This window comes from Eutrema salsugineum, unplaced genomic scaffold (genome assembly GCF_000478725.1).
Source record: "Eutrema salsugineum unplaced genomic scaffold, Eutsalg1_0 scaffold_4, whole genome shotgun sequence".
In the NCBI taxonomy this organism is placed as follows: domain Eukaryota; kingdom Viridiplantae; phylum Streptophyta; class Magnoliopsida; order Brassicales; family Brassicaceae; genus Eutrema; species Eutrema salsugineum.
In genome coordinates this window covers 6389743-6410473 of record NW_006256686.1, presented here as the reverse complement: position 1 = coordinate 6410473, position 20731 = coordinate 6389743, and the positions used below count along the sequence as shown (strand labels likewise).

The 20731-nt window shown below is 39.0% G+C and overlaps 1 protein-coding gene and 2 non-coding genes across 3 annotated transcripts; 1 reads left to right on the top strand and 2 right to left on the bottom strand.

The window, feature by feature from the left end:
* Window positions 1-4031: 4031 nt before the first annotated feature.
* LOC112084418 lies at window positions 4032-19692 on the bottom strand. The gene is made up of 2 exons (XM_024153547.1): window positions 18068-19692; window positions 4032-4161 (listed from the first exon to the last, which is right to left on the bottom strand). The coding sequence occupies exons 1-2, from the start codon at window positions 19690-19692 to the stop codon at window positions 4032-4034; spliced, it is 1755 nt and encodes a 584-aa protein (XP_024009315.1).
* On the bottom strand, window positions 12683-12789 carry LOC112084835. Its single transcript, XR_002898494.1, has one exon. It is a non-coding gene; the product is annotated as a small nucleolar RNA R71 (small nucleolar RNA).
* On the top strand, window positions 19001-19106 carry LOC112084811. Its single transcript, XR_002898471.1, has one exon. It is a non-coding gene; the product is annotated as a small nucleolar RNA R71 (small nucleolar RNA).
* Window positions 19693-20731: the final 1039 nt, after the last annotated feature.

The window sequence follows — 20731 nt, the reverse complement described above, 5'->3', positions numbered from 1 at the left end:
CTTGATTGTGGTGTTGTGTGTGAGGGTTGTCAAGTTTTACCTTAAATGCAATCAATAGCCGCAAGTGCACAGCTGATCGACTGTAATACTTAGGGATCGAATCCACAGGGAAGGAGGATCTTTTCCTGCAAAAGCTTTTGAAAGAATTATAAAGTAAGGAAGTCTAGAACCAAACGGTTTTGTGGGTGTTTTGGTGGTGTGTTTAAAATGTAAAAACGAAATCTAAAAAGAAACTACAGAAATTAAATGGCCTAACAACAAAACTTAACGAAAATGAATGAAAATTAGAAAAAACGGATATTCTAATTGCTTAAATGAAAATATACTAAAAATGAATGAAAATATTGAACTAAAGCTTGAAATAAAAACGGTGTGAATCTATAGGAAAGAAAGCGTTGTGGTTCAGGGAAGTTTTCTCAAGGGTACGAACGATTCAAAACATTGCTAGAGAGTAAATTTTATAAGATCTTAGCTTAAACTTTTCGAACTGGAGGCACGGACGTATGAATACGCCACTGTCGTGATCATAGACAACTATCTCTCTCAACCCTGACCAGTAGGTTTCCACTCTGGCTCTGGAAGAGAAGAGATGCATTATGTTTAAGACTTGTCAGCATTCACAAATCGCCCATAGGTAGGTTTCCACTCCTATGGTTGTTTTGCTCTCCCAAACTAGATCTGATACCGGATGAACACTTTCGTGTCACCAAGCATCTGGATCAGATTGTAGTTCATGACGCTACTCTCATGCAGTAAAAACGAATTCAGAAGAAAAAGTTCTAAGATTCGGCTCAAAAGCTCATGGAATCCTCATCGAACATATAAATCCCCATCGAAAAATCCCTTTATCCCAACAATAAAACTACTCAGACACAATGAACAAAATCCAAAACATAGTATTAATAAGTAGAATAGAAACCGAAATTGAAAAAGAAAGAACAAGGGTTCAAGAGACAAATCTCTCTCTTCCTAAAAGCTAAAACTTAAAAAGTATTATAAAACAATAAGAAAAATAGCATATCCCCCCGAAATAGGGTTCCTAAGACATGTATTTATAGAGCTCAAGACATCTCTGGACGTCACTTAGGGTTTCTCCAAATGAGGGAATCATTGTGGGCTTCAGAAATGGGCCTTCGGGCTTGGAGTTGGCTTGCCGCGGTCGGGATGGCTGTGACCGCGGGAAATGGATGGCTGGCCACGGTCGCGGTGCTTCTGACCGCGGGAAATACTCTGTTGGCCGCGGGTGGAAACGCTTGCCGGCTGGTTTACGGGACATCTTGCTCTTCGCGTATCTTTTGAGTGAACCGTTGGATTGCCAAGCTGTAAAGTGTGCTGGAAAGCTGATACTTCCATCTTTAAGATCTCCAAATTTGAGCTGGATCAGACGGTGAGAAGGTCTTCAATCATGGGTGAACTTCTGACGGTTTGACTCTGAGTTGAAATCTGGTTTTCTATCCATTTTGTTAAGCTTTTCCCTAAGTTACCTTAAAAGAGTCTTGGAACTACAAATACTAGAAAAACGTAATAAAAGTACTTAAAAGCAATTAAAAACATAGAAAAATATTTTAAAATGGTCCATAAAAGTGGTCAAAATACGGTGTTATCAGCTTCATAGAAGATGTCCTTGTCGATATTGGGAAAAGAAATTCTCCTGTTGGGCCAATCCTTGATAGCTCCAGCAGTTGCTAAGAAAGGCCATCCAAGAATAACTGGATATGAGTCATCTTTGGTATTCACTATGTATAAATCGACAGGTGCTATGCAATCTCCAATCTATAGAGGAATGTCTCGGGCTATCCCTCTTGGTTTTGCACTTGAATCATCTGCTAAGCTAATCTTTGTTCTGGTACTTGAAATGTGCTTAATGTCAAGTCTCAAAGCAGTAGGTTTGGACATCATGTGCAGCTCCAGAATTACAAAGAATGTTAAGAAATATTTCACCTTTAATGTCACAAGAGATAAGAAATTGACCTTTGTCTTTAACTTTGTGCAGAGTTCGAACTGGTCTGCCATCTTGGGCGTGTGTGAACAATTTTTTTTTGTTTTTTGAATATGTTTTTTGTAGTCTCTGAACTACTTGATTGAACTCTTCAAGTGCTTCTTTGCTGATCTTGTTTCTGTAGTTACTAGCTTCTTGGGGATCTTTGAGGTGGATCCTATAAAAGCTGCATCAGGTGATGATATAGGAAAAGATAGATACCTGGCTCTTCTGAAATAAGTGTAGATGTTCTCCTTAGTCTCCTTGCTGTATCTGAAGAAAACTTGAAGGCAGCGTTGCTTCCAGATGTCTGGCCACAAGGGGTCGATTTTCTGATGAACAGTGATGAGGCCATCGAACCATCACTAGACCCAAAGATTGTTCCCGAGCTCAAAGAAGCACCCATGACCTGTTCCAAAGCAAGGAGGCTTATAGAAGGGTTCAACTTGGCCGTGGAATCATTTCTAAGTACCATGGAACTTGGAGATGCATTCAAACCCGTGTCTCAAGAGCATTACACGCAAGACGGCCCCAAAGGACCCGATTTAGATATAATGGAGGGTTTCGCGCGTCTGAGCCTCAAAGAGAGCCAGCCTCAACTAGAACCAGGTATACATGTTTACTTGGCAGGAAATGGAGCACGGAACACCAAGAATCTCGAAGAGACTGCATTGGACCCTCAAGATACAACCGTTTCAAGACTCGTGGCCGATAGCGAGCAAATGAAACAAGAAGAGGAACATGAAGTGGGACGCGTGAAGATACTTGAAGAACTCGCAGGACATAACGTTAGCAGGACTCTAGACGGAGAAGACATCAAGACTAACGAAGAAAACCTCAAGACTAACGAGCTACCCACTGACATATCAAGCAAGCCCACAACCGGCGAAACCAGGTATTTTCCATTTATACGATCTGTGCAGGTAACATGGGAATATCCTAGTGGTGTCTAACACACTAGAGAGTATCATAGGTGCACGGAACAAGTCCAGAAAAGGTTGCACACGATTAGTTTCTTTTCCTTTTTAATTTTAAGTGAACTTTCTATTTTTGTGTCCAAATGAGACGCTTTGCCATTTTACTTTATTTCTTTTTACAAGTCCTGTTGTTTTGAGTCCTTAGTGTCGTTTTTATTTCTTTGAGTCAAACTCTAGAAGGTTCAAACACTGTTCATAAACTCCCACTCAGCTCTTGCACTTTAACCTTTTTTCCCGATATCAATAAAATAACCATGTTTTTCTTAGCTTGTGTCTAAGAACTTCTTGCTTGATCTTACGTGTGTGATTCACCAAGAGTTGAGCCGCAGTATCAGAGATCCTCACGAGAGAGTGCCATAGCCCGCGTGTTGATCCCACCAAGCCATCGATTCCGCAATCTTATAAGTCTCACCCGAGTCTTATATCAAACAGTCTTCAGGAAGAGGTTGAAAGCTCTACCAATCTGAAGAATCATGCTCCACCGCGGGTGAGGAGCTTGGAGCCGCAGTGGAAGTGAATCCGGCCGTGGGTGAAGTGCTTCCAGTCGCGGTCAGCTTCGTCCGGCTCTCCATGCTTGCTTCTTTAATTTCTTTTTCTCCGTTGTTGTGCTCTTGCTTCCAGTGGTTGTCAGGCACGTCTTGGGTGTCCAAATCATTGATTCCAGATTTCAGATCATACTCCTTATGACCTTTAGAAAGTTTTCAACTTTCTCTTCTACATCATCTAAAGCATAAAAAACTTTATCTAAAGTAGCATCAACCTCTTCTGTCTTGTTTGTGATCTTTTCCATCTCTTCAATTATCTCTAACTTATCTCCATTAGAGCACCACTTGCGGTCTTTGAAATCTCTCTTCAAGTGTTCGATCAGGACACTACAGCTTCTTTGTTCTTTAAGTGCACGAAAGAGTGACATCGCATTCTTTGCCTCCCCTTCTTCAACATTTTTAAGTCTCTGTTCTAAAATTGCATTATCCTTAAGCTTTTGTTCCTCCTGAGTCTTCAAAAGATTAGAGAGAGACTCAAACTTCCTGCTAAAGTCAGAGGATATCGATTCCAGTTTCAAACCAAGGTTAGATTCAGCAAAGGGCGATGCTGTTCTTAGCCTCGCCTTCTTTGATGTCTTTAAGTCTCTTCTCTAGAACTGCATCATCTTTGAGCTTCTGCATTTCTAGAGTCTTCATTCGGTCAGAGAGACATTCAAACTTCCTGCTAAAATCAGAGGACATTGATTCCAATTACACAAAAAGGTTAGACTCAGCAATGGGTTGTAGATCAAGAAACTCATTCACTGTAGTGTCTAATCGATCTAGTTGGAGCCTAAATCGATCAGCCTCAGCGTTTTGGTGCATAATCTGATGAGGAAGAGGATGAGATGGTCGACGGTTCACCAGGTGTGGCGAATAGGGCTCATCTCAGTGGTGTGGAGGACGCTAGTCTCCATGGTGGTGGTTCGGATTAGGGTTCCAAAGATGATGATCAAAATCACGCCTGGAGGGTGATTCACATGCGCAGAGATCTTCACACAGGTCGTAGGACCTTTGCTCCGTGTTAGGGTTTCTTCTTGAATGATCCATGCTTCAAAGGCTTCTGAAACTAGGGCAAACAGAAGAGAGATTAGCAGAAAAACAGAAAGTTAGGGTGTCTATGAATATTGGTTTACTTCCTATGTTGCTTTGGAAGAAACTCGACATATATATAGTCGTCTCCGGCTTCAACCTCCCAGATTTAGACACTACAAGAAAACAATTGTTTTCCAACGGTTTGTTACGACAATTTACTAATCGTCGCAAATATACGACGATTTTACGATGTTTTGTGCTTCGTAAAATTGCCGTAAAATCATCATATATTTGCGACGATTTGTAAATCGTCGTAACAAACCGTTGGTTGTAGTGTCTAAACCTGGGAGGTTTAAGCCGCAGACGACTATATATATATCGAGTTTCTGCCAAAGCAACAACCGTCGTAAATATATTCGTCATAATGCCGTCGTACAACTTAGGACGATTATACATCGATAAAGAGATATTTGATATTTATTGCAAAATCGTCGTAAATTGGATGTAACATTACGACGAATTCATGATGACATAATCCGATGTACAATTACAACGAATATATGTCGCCAAAAAAGGTAGGTGAAAACCATTTAAAACATGTTCACCTAACTAATGTCGATGAAATATTGTATCGCACAATCGACGTAAAATCGTCGTAATATGAAGGTTGGATGTAAAAGCGATGTAAAATTTCGTCGTAAAAGCGTTCTAATGTCCAAAATTTTCTTACAAATACATATTCATTTCTTTTATTCACAACACATCATCATTCAAACATAAGAGCATCATAATCCTGGAGACCCATTTTAGGTCTCCTAAAACTTATTATAGTGTTGTAAAACCCGATATATTGGGTTGTCCTTTGCTGGAAACCCGAATTAGTAGTTATTTCTTTGAAAGAAGAAGTAATAATATTAAAAGGTTTCTCCATTCACACGGCTTCACGGGACACAAGAGACTGTCTCTTATATTGTCTAAACAATAGAAAGAGATTGTTTTTTTTTGAGTTATTTTCAAGATGTCTATATATGAGCTAAGAAGCTGGATGTATATGCGTAGCGATTCAGATGGGGCGTTGACAGAAGAATTCAAGAACGGGTTAGAAATATTCATGTATCAGGCGACAGATATGGAGAGAACGAAAGAAACCGGCAAGATGTTTTATCCTTGTTTGAATGGAAGAATACAAGATATACACTAACCAATACCGTGTGGACGCATTTATTAAATAGATGGTTTATGCCGCAATATTTTGTTTGGTATCGACATGGAGAAGGATATGGCCGTAAGACCATCTCCAATGTAAATCTCCATTTTTTACTCAAAAATGGAGTAACTCCAAAATGGAGTTGTGTTTTGCTCCAATGTATGACTCCATTTTTGTCTCCAAAAAAGAATATTCCTAATAAATTTTATTTTTCTTTTACTTTTAATAACCTATAACTTTTAGAAGTTACAAAATAACCTATTTATTTTTATTTTATCTAAAATATTTATAATTTACGAATTTAATAAAATAAAAATATTTATTAAATAAAAATATTACATAAAATCATAAAAGCATAAGAAATTTTATTAAATAAAGAAAAATACATAATATCATAATACTTAGGAAATTTAAACAGCACAATTACTATATTTTTCCCACAAATGATCAATTAATGCATTTCGAAGTGAAAAATGAGCTTCTTTATCTTTGATTTCTCTAAATCGACGGAGAAACTCTTGGAACTTGATATTGTCATCATCAACTATTTGAAATTCTGGAGGTGGAGCTTCTCTTCCAATTTCAATTGGTGCTTCGAGATCATGCTCATCCTCAATTATCATGTTATGTAAAATGACACATGTAGTCATTATGTCGTGTAACACGTTTTAAGGCTATGTTTTATTTTTGATGTGTAGAGGAATTGTATTCCTACTTTTTGAATAGTAACATTTTTGTTTTTTATTGATATGCAGTTCAGTCAAGCCAAACTAATGCTACAAGAAGATCCAAAGTTCAAAACAGGTTGGAGATTTGAACATGTTTGGAATATTATTATTAACTTTGAAAAGTTTAAAGATGGTGCCGATCCTAAACGCATATTAATCCCACCTCGTGTCGAGTATACATCGTTCGAGTCTGGAAATTCCATTGATTCTCCTACACAAGCATCTCCAGGTTTGTCTTCATTTTCTTTAAACTTAGATGATACTGATGAGCTTACTAGCGGATCTCCCTCTCCACGACCAATGGGGATCAAGAAATTCAAAAATAAAAGAAAACTTGTTGATCAAACAACATCAGTTATCAACACTTTAGAAGAAGGAAATAAACAACTTTTGGAGCAATTAAAGAAGACAACTGCACAAAGGCAAGATCATCTGGAGATTCAACAGAAAAACTATGCTTTGAAAGAGCTGAAGATGGAAAACAAAATATTATTTTATGACATGAGTTCCATATCAGATCCAAATATTCGTGCATATGTTCAAGGCGAACAAACAAAAATTTTACAAAAGCGGAATGCTCAACAACAAAATCAAGAATTTCTTCCTCCATCAACTTCGTTTGGACAATATTTTAATGATATTAGTGGATCAGGAAGCGATTTAGCAGAATATTAAATTGTTTGTATTTGTTGTGTTAAATGTTTATGTTTATCTTTGATTTTAGCACTTGTTGTGTATTTTTCAGTTTATTTTAAGTTGTAATATTTTGAAATAAAAATTTTAGTGTTCAAATATTTATGATTGTTTATTTTATATTTTTTTAAACTATTAAAGTCCTATAATCTTGTCAAAAAATCTTATAAACATGAATCATAAAATAAAAACTTAATTATTAAACCGATAGTTATATATATATATACATGCATAAAGACCATTTTTTAATTTTATATATATAAAAGTCAAAGTGATATGTGTCATACAAATATTAAGTGTATATCTGAAAACAAAAATTCATATAGCCATATATAATGTCGAAAATAATGCTGTGTTGATAAAAAGTATAAAACTATAATGATTTAATATTTTAAGGATCAGATTGTAAATAAAAAAAGTATAGCTGTAAAATGGAGTACAATAAAGGTTTACTCCAAATATGGAGCAATCTCTATTTTTTCTCCATTTCGCAGTCAAAAATGGAGTAGGGTTGGAATGAAATTTACTCCAAAATAGAGTTTGCAGCAAAAAATGGAGTAGGGTTGGAGATGCTCTAATACTCATGGAAATGCTGGTAGTAGTGGTAATTATCAAAGTCATGTTGATTTTGACGATTCAAATTATGGTCATCAGCGTAATCAGTATCAATCTGATCAAGGTCTAGATCATGATAGAATGCATGAGATGGTGACTGATGTATTTCATGAAACGCATGCTGATAATGCTGTTGAAGAACTTGATGTAGATGCCAAATTATTTTATGATATTTAGACAATGCTAATCAGCCAATCTACAAATGATGTAGAGAAGGTCTGTCTAAATTATCGTTGGCAGCTAGGATGATGTTAATTAAAATATATCATAACCTGGCTGAGGTTTGCATGGATGATTGGGCTGATCTTCTGAAAGAGTATCTACCGGAGGATAACTCGGCAGCGGCAACATAATATGAAATACAGAAGTTGATTTTTAGTCTTGGTCTACCTTCTGATATGATAGATGTATGTGTTGACAATTGTATGATTTTCTGGAAAGATGATGATCAGCTGGAGGAATGTCGATTTTGCCAAAAACCAAGATACAAGCCACAAACTGGTGGGCGTAAAAGGATACCGTACCATTGTATGTGGTATCTCCCTATAACTGATAGGTTGAAATAGCTTTATCAATCAGAAATGACAGCTGCATCAATGAGATGGCATGCAGAACATACACAAGTAGATGGTGAAGTTGTTCATCCATCAGATGCAAAGGCATGGAAACACTTCACTACGGTATACGTAGATTTTGCTAAGTTCAAACGGAATGTCTATCTTGGTCTGTGCACTGATGGTTTTAGTCCATTTGGTATGTCTGGTACACAATATTCATTATGGCCAGTAATCCTAACCCCTTATAACCTTCCTCCAGATATGTGCATGCAAAGGGAATTTTTTTTCCTTAGTATTTTGGTTCCAGGTCCCAATCATCCGTAGCGAGCTCTCGATGTATTTCTGCAGCTACTTATACATGAGTTGAATCAGTTATGGTATACCGGCGTTCGCACATATGACTACTCAACAGGAAAATGTTTTACTCTGCGGGCTGTGCTTATGTGGACAATCAGCGATTTCCCCGCTTATGGTATGCTATCAGGATGGACTACCCATGAGAGGTTATTTTGTCCTTATTGTCTTGATCGAACTGATGCGTTTCAGCTAAAACATGGTAGAAAAACCTGTTGGTTTGATTGTCACCGCAAGTTTTTACCGGATAACCATCCATATTGGAGGAACAAGAGGTTATTTAGGAAGAACAAAAGTGTACATGTCCCTCCACCTGTAAACTTAACCGGAGCTGATATACATGCGCAAATCAAGCATTGGGGGGCAGAGGAAACAGTACCCCGTGGGGGAAACTGGCACACTCTTGCAAATATGCCTGAAGGTTATGGAGTTCATCATATGTAATTGGCACAAAAAAGTATCTTTTGGCAACTACCCTATTGGAAAGATCATCTGTTCAGACACAATCTTGATGTCATGCACATTGAGAAAAACTTTTTGATAACATCATGCATACAGTTATGAACATAACAGGAAGAACAAAAGACAATGGTAAGTCAAGATTGGAGTTGCCTGATTTATGCAACAGAAGTGAGTTGCATATACTGAGAAATTGGAAAGCACCAGTTCCTGTATTTCGGTTGAGTGCAGATCAGAAGTCAGCACTGTTCAAATGCGTTTCATCTGACGTTAAGTTTTCTGATGGGTATGTTTCTAATCTTTCTAAATCTATTGAGAAGGGGTAACAGGGATGAAAAGTCATGACTGCCACGTGTTTATGCAACGATTATTTTCATTTGCATTTGCTCAACTTTTGCCCAAAAATGTCCATGAAGCTGTTGGAGGCATTGGTCCTTTCTTCTGAGATCTTAGTACACGAACATTATCAGCTGATGTAATAGCACAACTGGCATCAAATATTCCAATCTTGTTGTATAATTTGGAAAAGATCTTCCCGCCATCGTTTTTGATGTTATGGAACATCTTCATGTTCATCTCCCTCATGAAGTAAAGCTCGGTGGACCGGTTCAGTATAGGTGGATGTATCCGTTCGAGCGTTTCATGAAGCATCTTAAGGGTAAATCCAAAAACCTAGCTAAAGTGGAAGGTTCAATTGTGGTGGGAAGCTTGACGCAAAAAACTTCGCACGTCGTACTATTTTGCACCAAAAGTACGAACACGCAAACGAGCTACTCATCGATATGATGATGGAGGAGTTGGCCATACATATGTAGTTGAGGGTGTACCTGACATATTCTCGCCGATCGGATGTCTTAGTGGAAAACTGAAGGAAGTTTGGTGGTCCAATGAAAAAGATTATCACAGTGCACATACGTTGATCCTGCTAAACTGCAAAGAGTTATCATCATACGAGAGGTACATTTTTAGTTGTGTTTACATATATATATCTATAGTAATCTGTCGGTCTTAATTAATTGTTAGTTGTTTTTTCAGCACATTGTTGATGAGGTCAAAGAATGCATCTCTGGGGTTTTTGAAACTGAAATCAATGATCGTAAAGACCAGCACTATGCCTAGTGGTTAAAAGCGCAAGTACGTATAAAATATAAATTAATAGACTTTGATATCCATAATTAAGAAATTAAGGCAAGATTTTTTTCTCATTAGGTGGACCCGAATGATCCGGATGAATTTCTAACATGGTTCCATCAGTTACTCCTTGGTCCGATGGAAATAATAACGACAGCTTCCATGTATTTCACTCAGAGCTATGTTTTTCACACATACCGTCACAGTGAAAGCAGGCGACAACTAACTATGGAGTTTGTGTGAGGGGTGAAATAGATTTTTATGGAGTTCTGCAAGAAATAATTGAAGTGGAGTATCCTGAATTGTTAAGGCTGAAAACTGTTCTCTTCAAATGTGATTGGTTTAATCCAATTGTTGGAAGAGGAGTAAGACTAAACAAGTTTGGAGTAAAACAGGTTTGACACGATCTTCATGGCACGGTCTACACTTGACCGTGGCAAGGTAACACTTGGCAGTGACAACTTTGTGCAACCTTTCGGCGTTTGACACGGCCATGCATCACGATCAGAGGAAACCTGTGGCACCATGATTCACCCAAGAACAAGAGATACAGGACTTGACACGGTCACTTCCCACGACCTGACCAAAACCTGCTAGACCGTGGCAAACTTCTTCTTTACCCACCGAAGCCGGGTCAGTACCCGGTTTGTTCCGGGTTGACCCGGTTCGTCCAAGGCTTCTATAAATACTTTTTAGACCTAATTTGGAGAGAACCTTATCCTATCTTTAGTCTCCTTTTCCTTTTTGGTGAAAAACCACTTGTTAATACCTTGCTTTTAAGTTTAATATCGTTTTGAAGAGTGTTTTCTATCTTTTTCTATCATTTCTCATCATCAAATCACACTTCTAATCATGATTAATAACACATCTTGCAAAGGATCTAGTGTGTTGATCATGATTAGTGAGTAATCCCATATTAAGGTCTTAGATATGTAGATTAGGGTGCTTAAGTGGTAGATTAGTGAGCTTAGGGGTTAGATCATGCATATTCCATTCTCTACAACCTGTTTTTAATGCTAGATCCATACAAATCATATGTGGTCTAGATTCTGGATATTTCATGCACCAAAAGTGTTTGATGAAATGTCTGAACCAAGGTTGTTAGAGGTTTAAGTGTTATTCATCATGGGAATGATTGTCTATATGCTTAAATGACAGATTAAACTGATTCTTAATGCTTGTTGATTCATGTTTCACTAATGATGATTGGGTTAGAAACTGTTCTAGCATACGAGTTGATACCTTCATGAGAGGATTAACTTAATTAATGATGTTTAAGTTGAATGGTTTGCTTGATCATATGATTCATTAGCTCACTAGTTTATCACTGAAGGCACCCTAATCCACTATCATGTCTAAGACCTTTCTCATCATCATACATACATTCTCATCATTTATCATTTGCTTGGTTCTTTGTTTGATCACTTCCTAGTGATTAATCTTGTTTTAAGTTTGTAGTTGTCATTAATCTATCAAAACCACTCTTGTTTACTTGAATTGAGAAACTGATCACATAGCTTAGTGTCTATCACCACATTCTTGGATTGATAACCTCTTTGTGCTACATTGACAAGGGGATTGATAGTCCTGAGACCCTAAAAAGTCTTTTCTATCAATTGGCGTCGTTGCCAAATTGTGGATTGTTTAGCATTAAGCTCTGATCTGTTCTTGAGATCAAGTGCTTATTTCCTTGTTTTTACTGATTACTTTCAAGTTCTGTTTGTGATTTCAGGTGCATGAACACCAGGTCTAGATCAAGAAGCTGTGGTCCACCTTGCCCTCTCAACGACAACAATAATCTTTTGGTACCAAGGAGGAGAAGGAACAGGCGTGGAAGACAGATTGATCAGGCTGATACGGAAGAACAAAGAGAGCACGTGGTAGACATAGAATAACCAGTTCAGGAGCAACAGGCTCAGGGTAATGGATCTGGTAATATAGCTGGTCATGGAGTTGGTCAAGGGTTACATCAGGCATCAGTCCAATGTACAGCAAAGACAACAGGTGCACCACCAACATCAGCCCTTCCAACACCAGCAAAGAAGATATGAGCAACCACAAGTCTATGTTGGAGAGAATGACAGGGCCAACGCTCATCAGTATGGAGCTGGAATTCAGGCACCACCTGTGCAAAACAACAACTTTGAAGTGAAGGCATCCTTGTTGAATATGGTCCAGAACTCAAAGTTCCATGGATTAGCAATGGAAGATCCCTTGGAACACTGAGATCAATTTGATAAAGTGTGTGACCTGACAAAGATAAATGGAGTTTCTGAGGACAGCTTCAAGCTTAGATAATTTCCCTTCAGTCTTGGTGACAAAGCTCACCAATGGGAGAAGAATCTTCCAAGAGGCTCCATCCAAACCTGGGAGCAATGCAAGCAAGCTTTCCTATCTAAGTTCTTCTCCACCTCAAGAACTGCAAAACTGAGGAACCAAATCTCTAGCTTCACTCAGCACAGCAATGAGAGTTTTGGTGAAGCATATGAAATATTCAGGAGCTACACAAACCAATGCCCACACAATGGGCTTAGTGAGGCTTCCCTTCTCAGCACACTTTATAGAGGAGCTTTTCCCAAGATTAGAAACCAGTTGGATACTGCTTCCAATGGGAACTTTCTGGGAAAGGAGATACATGCTGTTTTAGAGCTAGTGGAGAACTTAGCAATGAGCAATGACACTTATGGTGAAGACTATGACAGATCAAATAGATCTGAAGGTTCAAGCTCAGAACATAGGCTCACTAGGGAATGATAGCAGGAATTTTTCAATCCTTGATCAATTCCTCAACTACTCATGTCATTGTAGCACTTGAGGTATCAATCCAAATGGAGAGATTCTAGACACTAGAACTATGAGGAGCTATCTTAATTCAAGTCTAACAAGCAGATGAATTGGTAACAAGGTGATCTAAAACATAAAACAAACAAAAAACAAGCAGTAATTTAAGAACAAGCAACAAGACAACAAAACAAAGACTCAGATTCAAAACAAAGAGAAAGCTAAACCTCTAGATGTGATCATTGATTAGGGTGCTTTAGAGATTTATTCATGATGCTAAGAACAATAATGCAATGCAAGTTACTCTTTAGTCTAGACTTCAAAAGCAGATTAATTCATTCCCATGACAATAATCTCTTTGTAAATCACTTAATCAAGATTAATTCACCTTAAGCAAGATCAAGCAATCAACAAGCATAAAGTATCAAATCTAATAATGACCAAACGGTTTCTATTTCAAAGAGACCGAATCTTACACAGAAAGCAGCAACAAGCAATCACATGATCTCAAAACCAATTAACTTAAAACTCAAATCTAGACTAATCCTCTCATGAAGGCATTAATCTCTACCCTAATCCACTTTCAAACCAAATCATCATTTGTGAAATATGAATCAGTGAGCATTAAGAAACAGTTCTAATATGTCATTCATGCATTTAACAAATCATTCCCATGATGAAAAAGGCATAAACCCTTAGCCTAGCTCATTCAGACATTTCATCAAACACCTTGTGGGTGGAGAAATGACTAAGGTCTAGATCAGAGTGATGTGCAAAGATCTAGCATTAAGAGCAGCTAACTAAGGAAAGGAGATGAGAATCTAGAACCTAAACATCATAAACCGATCATCTAAGCACCCTAATCTACACACCTAGAAGCTTAAAAGATAACTACTCACTAATCATGATTAACACACCATTTCCTTTGCAAGAGGTGATGTTAATCATGATTAGAAGTTGAGATCGGATGATGAAATGATAAGAAACAGCTTTAAGATAATGAAATCTCTTAGATATCTCTTAATCACGTCGGTTTTACACAGATAAGGAAAGAGAAACCAAAGAGAAACTAAGATAAAGGATAAGATAATGGATAACTAGGGTTTTAGTCTCTAAAAACTATTTATATAAAAGGGTGTGGGCCGGGTCAGCCCAGGACAAACTGGGTACTGACCCGCCCTTTCTGGGTTGCTGGAGCCACCCCTCGCCATCTGAAGAAGTCTCACACCGAGGGCCATACACCAGGGGGTCATGTGCTGGGTTGAAACTTTGATGAACACTTGAAGAACATGCATGAGACTTGGCCTTTGATCCGGTTAAAGCTTTGAAACGTGAAGAGGTTTTGTTTGTGATCTGGGTTGGAGAGATGAGGACCTCGGCATAACATGCCGAGGGGCTGGATAGCCGAGGTTTGTGTAACATAGGAGCTCGGCATAACATGCTGAAGGGTTCACGCCAAGGTCTGCTTCAACACTTAGTCGTTTTGTGATCATTTTGGTGATCAAGGGAGCCTTGGTGTTGAAAGAACGATGTCCTACCTCGAGGTATAGTCCCAAGGCTTCGTAAAAATGCCTCCTCGGCATACATGCCGAGGTATTCACGCCGAGGTAGGACACAACACTTAGCTTACAGTCGCATCTCTTAAAACCCGAATTGACCAGCTTCTCTTCTGTTCAGTGTAACTTTCAGCTCATAACTCCAAATGACCTAAAACCAGTTCCATGAGAAATATAACTCATTCAGCTCAATCTTTGGTGAAGAAACTATCGGCGCTTGGGAAGTGGAAGGCTTCCTGGAGGGCTCATCTCCGCAGTACATTTACACGATCAGAGAGAGGCGTCTAGACATGTGTCCATTCCGGAAACGGTAACTTCTTGCTCATAGATCCGAATTGAATTATCTCGGACGTTCTGGAAAGAGGACTCAAATATCTCTGATTCTTATGAAGACCCCGGAAACTTAATCTGCCTGGAAGTGCGCCGTCCTTTGCATTCTTCGGAGCTCATCGGGTCGGTCCAAGACGGCAGCGAGACAGGGGTTTCTTCCGACGAGCTCAACTTTCTGCTCACGCGTCCGAATTCCATTATTCCACTTGCTATGGAACCATGATCTAATCGTCTCCAACTTTGATGAAGCCCCCGACAACTGAATCGGACCGGAAGGTTCCCCGGACAGGCGATCATTCAGGAGTATCGGATTGCTCCGGAATGGATGCGAGAGAGGTCTGTCTTCAGATTACCATATCTTTCAGATACGTGGGCCAAATGCTTTGATTCCAACTGTTCTGAACTCTTGACTCAGTTATCTCCAACTTTTATGAAGACTCCGACAGCTGAATCGGCCGGCAAGATCTTCCGGTGACGCGATTTTGGAAATGTATCTGCACCCGAGATTTTTGGCCGAGAGACTTGACCGCGGTACGTGTTTTTGGCCGAGAAAGCTACCCGCGAGAAGGATTTTGGCCGAGGATCTTCGACTTTCAGTACAGCATTTTGCCGAGAAACCCAAAATTGCTCCTTTTTACCATTTTTGATCATTCCAACTCCATTTCTTCATCTGAATCACATCCTCCACTCCAAATTGGCTCCAAAAGCACTGTTTAACACTCCAAAACATGCAAAACTCTCTTGGACCTAATGTAATCTCCTAAGTCCTAAAACAATGCTTAAAGACCTAAAATGCATGAGATAAGACATGATTTGGACTAAAATATGTACACATAATGATGCAATTTATGAATATATCAACTCCCCCACACTTATCCTTTGCTTGTCCTCAAGCAAAAAGAACACATGAGAGAGAGAGGTTGAATGCATTGGGAGTTCATATTTCCTTTTAGAGAGAAGTGATCACAATGAGAATTCAAGTTCATGCTCAATTATGCAATGCAAAGCCATACTCAGATATATATCAACTCAACAAGGAATCTCCACAAGTTCTCCTCTCTCTCAACTCTTTCACATTCAATAAGCTTTTATCAGGTGAATCAAATGATGCAATGTTCAAATAGGCTGGCTTGGCTAGGGTAAGGTCATGAGATAAAAATGATCTCATCAATATTCAAGCGGGTGCAATGCAACAAGGATCTCTCTATGAACGACCAAACTTCGGCAGAATGCTAAAGGTAAAAAGCAACCGATGCATACAAGGGCAAGACTCATCACACCCCACACTCCACTCAAAGCGTTTCTCACTTGCTCACCCTCTCAGAATCCTCACTCTTCACAATCGTTTTCTTTTCACTAGGGGACTCGCCTTTTTCTTTCATTTTCAAGCCTTGGTTTTCACTTATTCACACAGCTCTTTTCTTTCATAGCATATAGCCTCTTTTAGACACTTGAGCCTTTGGCTTCTTTTCATTTCAGAGCTTATCTTTTCACATCCAAGACTTAATTCATTTTCATTCATTCCCCTAGCTATTTCCACTCTCACTTTTCCACTCAGCTCACCTTTTTCCACTCACCAACAAGTCTTTTCCCCCACACTTATTTCTCACCAATACTCTTGGTTCCTTGATGTTGGAACATATCACTCAATGAGCCAAGCCCTTGTCGCTCTAAACCTAACACTTTCTGCCAAGTTCAGTCCAAGGTGGCCTTACAATTCACACACGAACATTGGCTCGAAAGAAAGATGGGTTCAAGGTGAGGGAACTGATCCATGATGCGGATTCAGCTACTTGAGCTAAGGAAGGAGGGTGGTAAAAGCAACGATTCTAGCTCAAGTATGTATGTCGGTATCCACAAGCCTATTCAAGCAATGCATCAAAAGATATTTACATTTCAAGTTCAGGGTTATCACTTAGCTAGAGTTGAGTTCAATTCAAACTTGCTTCTTAGATTCAAATCGTTTCAGACTTTGCAAGCACAGAAAAAGATTCACAAGCATATTCAGTTCAAGTTCTCAAAGTGATGTACTCTCTAGAAAACCTATCATTACTCCCAGCAAGATGCAACCTATATGATGCAACTAGACTCGATCCTAAAAATGTGAATGCAACTAGAATGAACATTTTTTTGTGAAAATTTTCTGATTAGATGCAACTACATGAGATTCAAGACTCAAAGTGGAAAATAAGATCAAAGAAAACATGATTAGTAAACACTAAACTCCTCCCCCACACTTAAATAACACAGTCCTCTGTGTTATAAAAGCATAAGAGAGAAGTGAAAGGAAAAAGCAAGAAAAATGCAAAATGAAAAATTAAGAACTAGATGCATATGTACCATTAGTTTGGAGAGTTACCAGACTTGTTCATGATAGAATGGAGGCATTGGACATGGAGGAGGATGCTGGTGCTTTGAACCCTCTGCTTGGATTCAAGTCTCTCAAGCGTCCCTTTTTGTTCATGCTCGTTCAGGGACCCCTCTGCCTAGCCATGCCGAGGCTTCTATACCGAGGTGGACAAGTTTCTGTGTAAGTAGCAAGGGCACCTCGGTATTAGCTCAAGAACACCTCGGCTTTGGCTCTCCAAGGCTTCTCACAGCACTTTATTCCGTGAAGATCAAACATGAGACCTCGGTAATGATCATGTCGAGGTGCTTGGCCGAGGTGTCGGGTTCACTGCTCCTTTGAATCATAAGGCCGCCACCTTTAAGCTCCTCTCTGCACTTGTTCCTTCAAACCATTGAGCAAGAACGCTTTCTAGAATCTGAGATCACTTAGCAAACCCATCAAAACGTTCTGAAAATACTAAAGAAAAGATTAAAAAGACTATATACAAGGATAAGCTTGGGGTGTCTCCCAAGAGCACTTTGTTTAAAGTCACTAAGTTTGACTTTGTAAAACCTTTCTTAATGAGGGAGAGGAGGAGCTTTGATGCTCCTTGTCATGTCCATGAATTCAAGCATGAGGTCCTTGTTCATCAGCTCTTGGACACCACCAGATCCCTTGTCTATGAGTTCTTGTGTGAGGATAGCTCTGACTTTGGCAAATGGTCTTGATCTCACATTGCCTTTAACTTTGTATTCCACAGCTCCACCATCAAACTTCCATGGAGTGAGAGCTAAGACTTGAGAAGAAGAAGACCCAAGAGTGAATGGTTTAATGCTTGTTGGGCGCTTGTCTTGGGACTCTGAACCATTGCTTTTGTTGCTGCTGATCTCTTTCTCACCTGGTGTAGGAGGTGGAGATTCCAAGCAATCCTCATCATCACTAAAGAACTTCTCACCATCAATGAACTCAAGATCAAGCTCTCTTTGGTGTTCTTTCTTTTTCTCACAAGCAGCAAACGGCTGATCCTTCTCTTTCATTCCACAAGTCCCCACATACGTCATCTCAAAGTTTTGAAACTCATCACAGAGACTTACAGACACATAAGCTGGCGGTTCAATAGCTTTTTCTTCTTTCTGAAGCTGTTGTTCGGCCTTTTCTTCAGCAGTAATCTGAACTTTGTCTCTAGAAGCTCCATGGATGTCTTTTATAGCGAAAACTTCAGTTCCAAGGGTCACCTCTCCACTGAGTTGCTCAATGTCCTCATTGTCTTGTGAAGAAAGAACTCTAAGAGCAATGTCTTCTTGTGGACAAAAGAGTACACGTTCTATCTCCTTTACAGCAGCTTCATGATCTTTGCTCTCCATGTGATTCACTTGAGAGGTTAAACTCTCTATTTTGTTGTGGAGATCATTGTATGAACGCTTTACTCTTGTTGTGAGCTCATCTTGTCCCTTCAGAAGTTGTTGGAACATGCTGTTCAGCTCCATTTCTTGAGTCTTTGAAGCAGCTTGCTCTTGTGGAACAGACTCTTGCTGAAAACGAAGCTCCACCTCAGTTTTACCATCTTGACAATATTCAGTATCAAGCTCTTTATATCTTTCATTGCTCTTGGCCAAATTCTCAACAAGTAACTCTCCTTGTTCTATGGTAAGAGTCGCAAAACGCCCATTGCTAGCTGCATCCAATGTCCATTTATGCTCTCTATCAACTCCCCAATAGAAGATACTAAGAATAGCTTCTTGTTGGAACCCATGATGGGGACAATCTCTAGTGTAGCCTTTAAGTCTCTCCCATGCTTCATCAAAGGTCTCATGGATTCTTTGTTTGAAGCCCAAGATGTCTTTCCTAGCTTGGATAGTCCTTTGTATGGGATAAAACCTTTGGAGGAAGATCATCTTGCAATCATACCAAGAATTTACCAAGTGGGATGGTAATGCTCTCTCCCATTTGCTTGCCTTTTCTCCAAGTGAAAATGGAAACAAGATGAGCTTGATACTGTCGTGGGGCACTCCTCCAGTCCTAAATGTGTCACACAACCTCTCAAAGCAGTCCAAATGATCATATGGATTCTCCATACCAGACCCCAAGAACTTAGTTTCTTGAATCAACTTAACCAAGCTTGCTTTGATCTCATAGGCCGCAGCTTCAATTGGAGGAGGGTGGATGCCATACCTCTTTCCATGACTACAAGGAGTGTCACAGCTTCCAACTGTTGGCGTTTTCTTTGGAGCTTGGGTCAGTGCTGGAGGTTGTGGCTGTTGTTGCGGTTTTGGGACTGGAATAATGCTCTTGTGGACGTCCATCTCCAACAGCTCAATAGAACGTGTCTTTCCATTTCTCTTCTTGTGAATTTGGTACCTTTCAAAGCTCAAGAGAATCAAGGAAGACAAGTTAGTAACAATGAAAAAGAGAAAATTCATCATCTCAAAGAGATGCATGCTCTTAGTGATATACATTAACATGGTGAAAATAAAAGCTTAGTAAAACAAAAGAAAACAATGACTTGATCTCAAGAAGATCCAAAGTTCTAATGCTAGAATGAACTCTCCAATTGGCAACGGCGCCAAATTGGCAGCAGGAATTTTTCAATCCTTGATCAATTCCTCAACTACTCATGTCATTGTAGCACTTGAGGTATCAATCCAAATGGAGAGATTCTAGACACTAGAACTATGAGGAGCTATCTTAATTCAAGTCTAACAAGCAGATGAATTGGTAACAAGGTGATCTAAAACATAAAACAAACAAAAAACAAGCAGTAATTTAAGAACAAGCAACAAGACAACAAAACAAAGACTCAGATTCAAAACAAAGAGAAAGCTAAACCTCTAGATGTGATCATTGATTAGGGTGCTTTAGAGATTTATTCATGATGCTAAGAACAATAATGCAATGCAAGTTACTCTTTAGTCTAGACTTCAAAAGCAGATTAATTCATTCCCATGACAATAATCTCTTTGTAAATCACTTAATCAAGATTAATTCACCTTAAGCAAGATCAAGCAATCAACAAGCATAAAGTATCAAATCTAATAATGACCAAACGGTTTCTATTTCAAAGAGACCGAATCTTACACAGAAAGCAGCAACAAGCAATCACATGATCTCAAAACCAATTAACTTAAAACTCAAATCTAGACTAATCCTCTCATGAAGGCATTAATCTCTACCTTAATCCACTTTCAAACCAAATCATCATTTGTGAAATATGAATCAGTGAGCATTAAGAAACAGTTCTAATATGTCATTCATGCATTTAACAAATCATTCCCATGATGAAAAAGGCATAAACCCTTAGCCTAGCTCATTCAGACATTTCATCAAACACCTTGTGGGTGGAGAAATGACTAAGGTCTAGATCAGAGTGATGTGCAAAGATCTAGCATTAAGAGCAGCTAACTAAGGAAAGGAGATGAGAATCTAGAACCTAAACATCATAAACCGATCATCTAAGCACCCTAATCTACACACCTAGAA